Source organism: Berghia stephanieae, chromosome 2 (assembly GCF_034508935.2).
Source record: "Berghia stephanieae isolate SIO BIC M18660-M18661 chromosome 2, UCSD_Bste_1.3, whole genome shotgun sequence".
In the NCBI taxonomy this organism is placed as follows: Eukaryota; Metazoa; Mollusca; class Gastropoda; order Nudibranchia; family Aeolidiidae; genus Berghia; species Berghia stephanieae.
This window is the reverse complement of record NC_088361.1, coordinates 13,949,768-13,959,767: the sequence shown is the minus strand read 5'-3', so window position 1 is coordinate 13,959,767 and position 10,000 is coordinate 13,949,768. Positions and strand designations below refer to the sequence as shown.

The 10,000-nt window shown below is 35.4% G+C and overlaps 1 protein-coding gene across 1 annotated transcript in view; it reads left to right on the top strand.

The window, feature by feature from the left end:
* Positions 1-10,000, top strand: part of LOC144963874 (uncharacterized) — a 91,888-nt gene that overhangs the window by 26,878 nt on the left and 55,010 nt on the right. Inside the window, exons 11-12 of the mRNA XM_078897822.1 lie at positions 2,731-2,933; positions 9,200-9,328. Coding sequence (XP_078753948.1) covers positions 2,731-2,933; positions 9,200-9,328 — 332 coding nt within the window. The remainder of the gene's footprint in view (positions 1-2,730; positions 2,934-9,199; positions 9,329-10,000) is intronic.

The window sequence follows — 10,000 nt, the reverse complement described above, 5'->3', positions numbered from 1 at the left end:
CTGGGTTATTCCAGTCTTCCCTTGGAATAGACCCTAAATACAAATTTCCCCTTAAGGATGAATAAGGGAATTTTATTTTATTTTGTTATATAATTTATCTATCAATCAATCTATTTATATATCTGCCCATCTATCTCTTTTCCTTTGTTTCTCCCCACCCTTTCTTCTCTCTCACTCACTCTCTCTCTCTCTCTCTCTCTCTTCTCTCTGTCTCTCTGTCTCTTTTGTCCTCCTCTCTCTTCTGTCTCTCTTTTTTCTGTCTCTCTCTCTCTCTTCCCTCTCTCTCTCTGTACTCTCTCTTTTGTCTCTCCTCTTTCTCTCTCTCTCTGTATCTCTGTGTGTGTCTCTCGCTCTCTCTTTCTGTCTCTCTTTCTTCTCTCTCTCTCTCTCTCTCTTTTTACTCTCTCTCTTCTCTCTCTCTCTCTTCTCCTTTCTCTCCTCTCTCTTTCTATCTCTTTCTCTTTCTCTCTCTCTCTCTCTCTCTCTCTCTCTCTCTCTCACACACACACACACACACACAGACACCCTTCCCCCTCCCCCTGTCTAATTGATAATTGATCACAATCTGCCCATTCATCACCAGACATGTTTCAGACATACTCCTTGACAACCAGGATTTCACAATACCTTATTCCATCTGAATTGTGGAGGGCCGGCTCTCGTCTCTTCATAAAACCACTTGTTGTCGGCAAATTCATCCTATAATCCGATTACCTTGTCCTCTTTATTCATTTATTCATCTATTTATTTATTCATTTATTTATTTATTTATTGTTTGCTTGTTTGTTTGTTTCTTTATTTATTAATCTGTTTATTTATTTGTTTATTCATCTATTTATTTATTTATTTATTTATTTACTTGTTTGTTTCTTTCTTTCTTTCTTTATTTATTAATCTATTTATTTAATTGTTTATTCATCTATTTACTTATTCATTTATTTATTCATTAATTCATTCATTCATTATTATTCATTCATTGTATATTTTTTTAAATTTGTCTATTATTTATTCATTCTAGCCTGTCTTTACATTCATTCATTCATTGATTATTCATTCATTATAATTCATTGTTTATGTATTATTCACATCTATTATTTATTCATTCTGGTCTGTCTTTACATTTATTCATTCATTCATTCATATATTCATATATTGATTGGTATATTTATTATTCGCCATTATTTATTATCTTAGTCATCTTTACATCAACATCCTTGATTATATTTATTTATTCATTCATTCATTCATTCATTCATTCATTCATTCATGTATTAATTCATTGATTGATATATGTATTTATTCATCTATTTATTTATTCATCTAGTCCTTTACATCAACATTCTTAATTATATTTATTTATTCATTCATTCCATTCATTCATTCATGTATTAATTCATTGATCGATATATGTATTTATTCATCTATTTATTTATTCATTCTAGTCTTTACATCAACATTCTTGATTATATTTATTTATTCATTCATTCATTCATTCCATGTATTAATTCATTGATCGATATATGTATTTATTCATCTATTTATTTATTCATTCTAGTCTTTACATCAACATTCTTGATTATATTTATTTATTCATTCATTCATTCATTCATGTATTAATTCATTGATCGATATATGTATTTATTCATCTATTTATTTATTCATTCTAGTCTTTACATCAACATTCTTGATTATATTTATTTATTCATTCATTCATTCATTCATGTATTAATTCATTGATCGATATATGTATTTATTCATCTATTTATTTATTCATTCTAGTCTTTACATCAACATTCTTGATTATATTTATTTATTCATTCATTCATTCATTCATGTATTAATTCATTGATCGATATATGTATTTATTCATCTATTTATTTATTCATTCTAGTCTTTACATCAACATTCTTATTATATTTATTTATTCATTATTCATTCATTCATTCATTCATGTATTAATTCATTGATCGATATATGTATTTATTCATCTATTTATTTATTCATTCTAGTCTTTACATCAACATTCTTAATTATATTTATTTATTCATTCATTCATTTCATTCATTCATGTATTAATTCATTGATCGATATATGTATTTATTCATCTATTTATTTATTCATTCTAGTCTTTACATCAACATTCTTGATTATATTTATTTATTCATTCATTCATTCATTCATTCATGTATTAATTCATTGATCGATATATGTATTTATTCATCTATTTATTTATTCATTCTAGTCTTTACATCAACATTCTTGATTATATTTATCTTCATTCATTCATTCATTCATTCATTCATGTATTAATTCATTGATGATATATGTATTTATTCATCTATTTATTTATTCATTCTAGTCTTTACATCAACATTCTTGATTATATTTATTATTATTTATTCATTCATTCATTCATTCATGTATTAATTCATTGATTGATATATGTATTTATTCATCTATTTATTTATTCATTCTAGTCTTTACATCAACATTCTTGATTATATTTATTTATTCATTCATTCATTCATGTATAATTCATTGATTGATATATGTATTTATTCATCTATTTATTTATTCATTCTAGTCTTTACATCAACATTCTTGATTATATTTATTTATTCATTCATTCATTCATGTATTAATTCATTGATTGATATATGTATTTATTCATCTATTTATTTATTCATTCTAGTCTTTACATCAACATTCTTGATTTTTTATTTTTCATAGCATTCCAGATAAGCTCCTTCAAAATGAAGATTGACGAGTCTGCTGACCCGAGAGGACATGTCGGTGACGTCACAATACAGGATGGTTACGTCACAATAAAGTTCTGTTGTATTGAGGAGGGCCCGACCAGAATGCAATCAAACTGCCCACTGTCCAGCCATTCAGGCTACTCATGGCCAAAGGAGCCTGTCAGGAAGTCCAGGGTTTGATTTTTAAAAATGTTTTTAAAATATTTCTGACGATGATATGATCATAATAATGATGATAATAATAACGATAATGATAAGGATGATGATGATGATAATAATAATAATAATAATAATAATAATAATAATAATAATAATAATAATAATAATAATAATAATGATAATAATAATAATAATAATAATAATAATAATAATGATAATAATAATAATAATAATAATAATAATAATAATAATAGTAATAATAATAATATTAATAATAATAATAATAATAATAATAATAAGAAGAAGAAGAAGAAGAAGAAGAAGAAGAAGAAGAAGATCAGCAGCAACAACAACAACAACAACAACAACAACAAGAATGATGATGATGATGATGATGATGATGATGATGATGATGATGATGATGATGATGATGATGATGATGATAATAACAATAGCAACAATATCTGTATCAACCATTAAAGGACTTTAATATGTGATCTACCCAGTCCATCTGGTATTATGTAAGATGGAAATAGATGAGGAAGAGGAAGTTGTTTTTTTTTGGTTTTTGTTTTTTAGCTTTATACAGCGCAATATCCACTAAATGTGCTCAAAGCGCTTTACAAGGGGTCCCTGGTCAACAGCAACATTTAACATGTAGGACGGGACATGCCGCCTGTTAGGCGATATTACAGTTTTTCGGACAAAGACAACGCTGTTAACGGCCAGGTACTCATTTTACACCTGAGTACGGTGACAGAAAGTGAGTAAAGAGTCTTTTCCAAGGACTCAACAATGCGCCGAGCGCGAGGCTCGAACCCAGGACCTTCCGATCCGCAAGCGAGTGTCATACCACAAGACCACATAGCCGCACAGTTTTCCAGTCAAAGTGATAGGAAAGTAACAGCTTATTGAATTTGTGGCCTGTCGACTCAAATAGGTGTTGTGTTGGATTTGTCAAATTGACGACAACGAAAAAAAAATTAAATATGGATTTATAATCATAAGTTTGAAACTGGGATTATGTTTATATAATTAAGTAATAACTGACGTTGCTAACTATAAGCAATACACAGGGTGTCGAAAAATTATTTCATTGTTTAATAATTGCTTTAACAAAATATGTTATGGCCAATAACTTTTTACCGGGACATACATGTGTACATAAATGTGCTACATTTTGCTCACCATTTTGTTCCAATCAATGCGCCTCAATATGGTTGCCATAGCTACCTACAAGCAAATTCACCCTATTTTCGAGTTATGTCCATGTGTTTTTTAATTCAGAAAAGTGAGTGGAGCAGGCACTTATGTTGGTAACAACAAGATATGAAGTGAGTAGAAAAGTGCCAGAAGACAATAGAGAATAAAATTTTTTCGCGGCGGTGGTGGGGTTTGAACCTGCGACCTTATTGGTACGACAACTCCGCCTGGCAGATGAGAGCGTGGCTCTACCGTGTGAGCTATCCACGAACACAAAAATATTCGTTTCAAACCCAAGTCATTTCTAGATCCCTCTCTCACCCACTTCTGAGACCGCTGATTCGTTCGCCCACCACCATCGCGAAGTATTTTGACCAGCAGTTAAGCTTAATAGCCAATATTCTCAACACAAACATATAACATAGAAACGATTGAGACATTGAGTATGCTCCGGTGTATGGGGTGAATTTTTAATTCAGAAAAGTGAGTGGAGCAGGCACTTATGTTGGTAACAACAAGATATGAAGTGAGGAGAAAAGTGCCAGAAGACAATAGAGAATAAAAAATTTTCGCGGCGGTGGTGGGGTTTGAACCTGCGATCTTATTGGTACGACAACTCCGCCTGGCAGGTGAGAGCGTGGCTCTACCGTGTGAGCTATCCACGAACACAAAAATATTCGTTTCAAACCCAAGTCATTTCTAGATCCCTCTCTCACCCACTTCTGAGACCGCTGATTCGTTCGCCCACCACCATCGCGAAGTATTTTGACCAGCAGTTAAGCTTAAAATTCACCCCATACACCGGAGCATACTCAATGTCTCAATCGTTTCTATGTTATATGTTTGTGTTGAGAATATTGGCTATTAAGCTTAACTGCTGGTCAAAATACTTCGCGATGGTGGTGGGCGAACGAATCAGCGGTCTCAGAAGTGGGTGAGAGAGGGATCTAGAAATGACTTGGGTTTGAAACGAATATTTTTGTGTTCGTGGATAGCTCACACGGTAGAGCCACGCTCTCACCTGCCAGGCGGAGTTGTCGTACCAATAAGGTCGCAGGTTCAAACCCCACCACCGCCGCGAAAAATTTTTATTCTCTATTGTCTTCTGGCACTTTTCTACTCACTTCATATCTTGTTGTTACCAACATAAGTGCCTGCTCCACTCACTTTTCTGAATTAAAAATTCACCCCATACACCGGAGCATACTCAATGTCTCAATCGTTTCTATGTTATATGTTTGTGTTGAGAATATTGGCTATTAAGCTTAACTGCTGGTCAAAATACTTCGCGATGGTGGTGGGCGAACGAATCAGCGGTCTCAGAAGTGGGTGAGAGAGGGATCTAGAAATGACTTGGGTTTGAAACGAATATTTTTGTGTTCGTGGATAGCTCACACGGTAGAGCCACGCTCTCACCTGCCAGGCGGAGTTGTCGTACCAATAAGGTCGCAGGTTCAAACCCCACCACCGCCGCGAAAAATTTTTATTCTCTATTGTCTTCTGGCACTTTTCTACTCACTTCATATCTTGTTGTCCATGTGTTTTGTAACTTTTGTGGCGTGGTGGGTCAATATACGCTCTTTTAAAAAATCCCCTTTACCCATAGCTGAAATTTGTCTCTTGGGTCTACTCCAAGGGAAGACTGGAATAACCCAGGCGTTAGCCTCATAGTGCAACGCCGCAAACTAAGCTAGGGCGAGGTGACTTGCTCAAGGCCACACAACGTATCGGGTATTCGAACTTGGCACCTTTCGGGTACGAAGCAGAGATCGTACCGCTGAGCAATGCTCTCATGGTAGGCGTTTCATCAGCTCACGCCAACTGATTGGGAACTGAATAAACGATATCCTTGATACGAATAAATTTAAATGATGGTTGTCGACAACAGGCGGCATGATGGTTGTTGACAACAGGCGGCATGATGGTTGTTGACAACAGGCGGCATGATGGTCGTTGACAACAGGCGGCATGATGGTTGTTGACAACAGGCGGCATGATGGTTGTTGACAACAGGCGGCATGATGGTTGTTGACAACAGGCGGCATGATGGTTGTTGACAACAGGCGGCATGATGGTTGTTGACAACAGGCGGCATGATGGTTGTTGACAACAGGCGGCATGATGGTTGTTGACAACAGGCGGCATGATGGTTGTTGACAACAGGCGGCATGATGGTTGTTGACAACAGGCGGCCGGGAAATCCTGTCAGGAAACGTGTCGTGTAGAAATCAGCTTCTTCTTCTTCTTCGTCTTGTGGAAACCTCCAATATTGTCGAGGATCACTCCACAGTTTGTAGGGTTTTACATTTTAAACTTGCTAAAACTCTGCACATAATACTAATTTAAAATAAAACAAACAAAAAAACACACAGATTAAAAAGTCACGTTGTGATCTCTAGCAATCGCGTGAAGGCATGTTGGCAACCGTTTTCAGCCACTTCAGCTGGGAGGCTATTCCATAGTCGGGGAGTGGAAGGGAAAAACGAATACATGTGGGCGTCTCATTTTGATGTTGGGATGGTTACTCTTGCTGTGTGTCCCCTCGTATTTCTTGTGCCGATATCTTTGATGTCGTTTGGAAGTTTAAGGCACGAATTTTTGTAGTAGATCTTGTGGAACAATTTAAGTTTATCTATCTTTCTTCTCTTTTCCAGAGGTTCAGCTAGCGGCCTGTGGTCAATATTTGACACTTTTTGTCTCTGAAAATCTTAAATATCAATTTTTTTTCATCTTCACATCATGTAACGCTCTGCTAAACATCAGAAAAAAGTGTGGAACGGGCACTTGTATCAATAATGATGAGAAAAATAAACTAGGAACGTTACCGTTGGCGATTTTGTTTCATGAAGCCAAATAACACAGAGATTTTGGACGCACAGTTGGTGTTCCGAAATAGAAGGAGATCAAAATGCGATCTTTTAAAATCATGATCATTTTGCTCACTTGTGATGAAATGTGAGCTGATGACTTATGGACATAAACGGATTTTTTTTTCTTTTTCTTAGAAGATGGTAAAAACCAGATTTAAATATCCAAAATAGTTTTAGAATATTAAGTCTTCAAAATAAGTGAAAGGCTTTAGGAAGACCCTGTATTATTTAACTCCTACTTCGTTTATATTTTGTTTGACTGGAGTTTTGAAACAAGAATCAACATCTTCTGTTTCACCGAATCGCATAAGAATTAGCATGAATTCACAGACTGGTAACATAATATTGAAAACAAAATTATCCCTTGCATAAGAGACAATAATATAGAATACTGACCTTCTGTGACAGATCAACGCCAATTCCTTTTTTTTTTTCTACTTACAAATGAAGAGTGGTTTTCCAAACATTCCTATCACCGTTTTCCCCATTTTGAGATAGTGAGGATTATTTCCCCTAAGACTTCTTAATCGGTCTTTTATGATTATATCGTATTTTAACTTCAAATTCATACAAATCTATGGAAATTCTTGTGTCAATTGATGCTTAACTCTCTCCTTACCGATCATTTCCAGTATTTTCCCAAAAAATGGCAGGCTTACCAAGCAAAAAAAAAAAAAAAAAAAAAAAAAAAACAATCTCTCTACAAAACAACTGTATGTTCTTATTAATTAAACAGAGATCATTGTGATGTACAAAATAACTCTGAATAAGAAACACTGCATACAATGTCCTGGAGGGATAGCATATTGTATCGTAACAAATGTAACGATTTTGCTGTAGGAGAGGGTTAAAATAAAGTTTACATTCCCATTTATCTCATGGATGGAAAATCTCAAAAAGTAGGAAAATCGACTTAACGAGTTTTGGAAAACCAGCCTTCAAATACTAATGTTATGTTTTTACCAGAAGGCAATATGGATCAAATGTCCACCCCCATTTAGTTAACTGCCTTATTCTGGAAAAACATGTATTTAAATATTTGGCCAGAAAACCTGCCCCTCAATAATCGATCGATTCAAATTAGCCTTAATCTGAAAAAAAAAAACAAAAAAAACAAAACAAGGGACTTAGCGAAATGTTTCTTAAAGTCCCAGGTTTGAGAGTTTTTGCCCAGATGAGGGTCATTTAAATCGATCGTTATTTTTGAGGACGACTTTTCTGCTCAAATATTTAAATACGTGTTTTTCCAGAGTACGACAGTTAAGCGCTTAGAGTCTGGTGTCTCGGAGTTATAGCGCTATATAAGTTTTCAGCATTATTATTATTATTATTATTATTATTATTATTATTATTATTATTATTATTATTATTATTATTATTATTATTATTATTATCCAAGTTCCTGGCTGTTTTCATTCTTTTCACTTCTCTCATTTTCACCCACTCAATGTTGTTGTTTTCCAGCTCTCTTGTTATTTATTTATTTTCCATTCTCATTAACCATGTAACTGCCGTACTCTGGGAAAACACGTATTTAAATATTTGACCAGAAAAGTCGTCCTCAAAAATATCGATCGATTTAAATGACGCTCATCTTGGCAAACACTCTCAAACCTGGGACTTTAAGAAACATTTCGCCAAGTCCCTTTATTTCCAGATTGAGAGTAATTTGAATCGATCGATAATTGAAGGGCAGGTTTTCTGGCCAAATATTTAAATACGTGTTTTTCCAGAATAAGGCAGTTAACTTGAAAAATCATATATGTAACCCACTGTTAGAAAACAATGTTATGTTGTGTGGCTATGTGGTCCTCGAGTTCATACCGGAGGGTCCTGGGTTCGAGACTCGCTCGGCGCATAGTTGAGACCTTGAAAAAGGCTCCTTACTCACATTATCTCACCGTACACAGGTATAAAAATGAGCTTTACAAAGGGTCCCTGACCAACAGCAACTCGTAACAAAAGAACAAGACATGACACCTGTTAGGCGATAATATAATTTTTTCCGACAGAGATAACGCTGATAACGGCCAGGTACTCATTTTACACCTGAGTACGGTGAGAGAGTGTGAATAAAGAGTCTTTTCCACGGACTCAACTATGCGTCGAGCGAGGCTCGAACGCAGGACCTTCCGATCCGAAAGTGAGTGTCATACCACAAGACCACATAGCCCCACCCTATCTCTCTCCTCTCTTCCCCCTTCCCAGGTATGTTTAGTGTCCCTACCACCGTCAAGACTCAAACCAAGACAACCGTGTCCGGATACAAACCGGATGTCAAGATCTATAGGAATTATTTTACTCACTCCTCGTGTCTCTATATCCCTCCTGTATACGGTGAGTTCATAATCGGCATTATCGTTATCACCATCATCTCCATCGTCACTACCATCATTATCATCCTCATTATCATCTTTATCGTTACGTTCTTCCTCCTCTTTTTCTTTTTACTTTCTCTTTTTCTTGTTGTTGTTGTTGTTGTTGTTGTATATGTTGTTGTTGTCTTCGTCGTCGTTGTTGTTACGATTAAAAAAACAACACTTGAGCCTTTATAAAGCGCAACATCCTCTAAACGTGCTCAAAGCGCTTTACAAAGTGTCCCTTATCAACAGCAACACGTAACATATAGATGGAGACGTGACGCCTGTTAGGCGATAACACCATTTTTTTTCAGACAGAGACAACGCTGTTAACGTCCAGGTACTCATTTACGGTGAGCAGAGAATGTGAGTAAAGAGCCTTCTCCAAGGACCCAACGACAAGCCGACCGGGGCTCAAACCCGTGACCTTCCGTGCCATTCCACAAGACAACATTGCCGCATTGTCATATTATTTGTTCAAACGTGTTTTCCATCCCATTAGCTTTTATGCTGCCCTACACCCCCCACGAGTCCCTCAACGATTCCCCCCAATTTTTTTCCAGGTTGAGCAAAAGTTTCACCTCAGCTCCTCCACAGAAGGTGTCTTTCTTCATCTCAGTCCCCTAGCATTCAATTCCTCCCCCCTCAA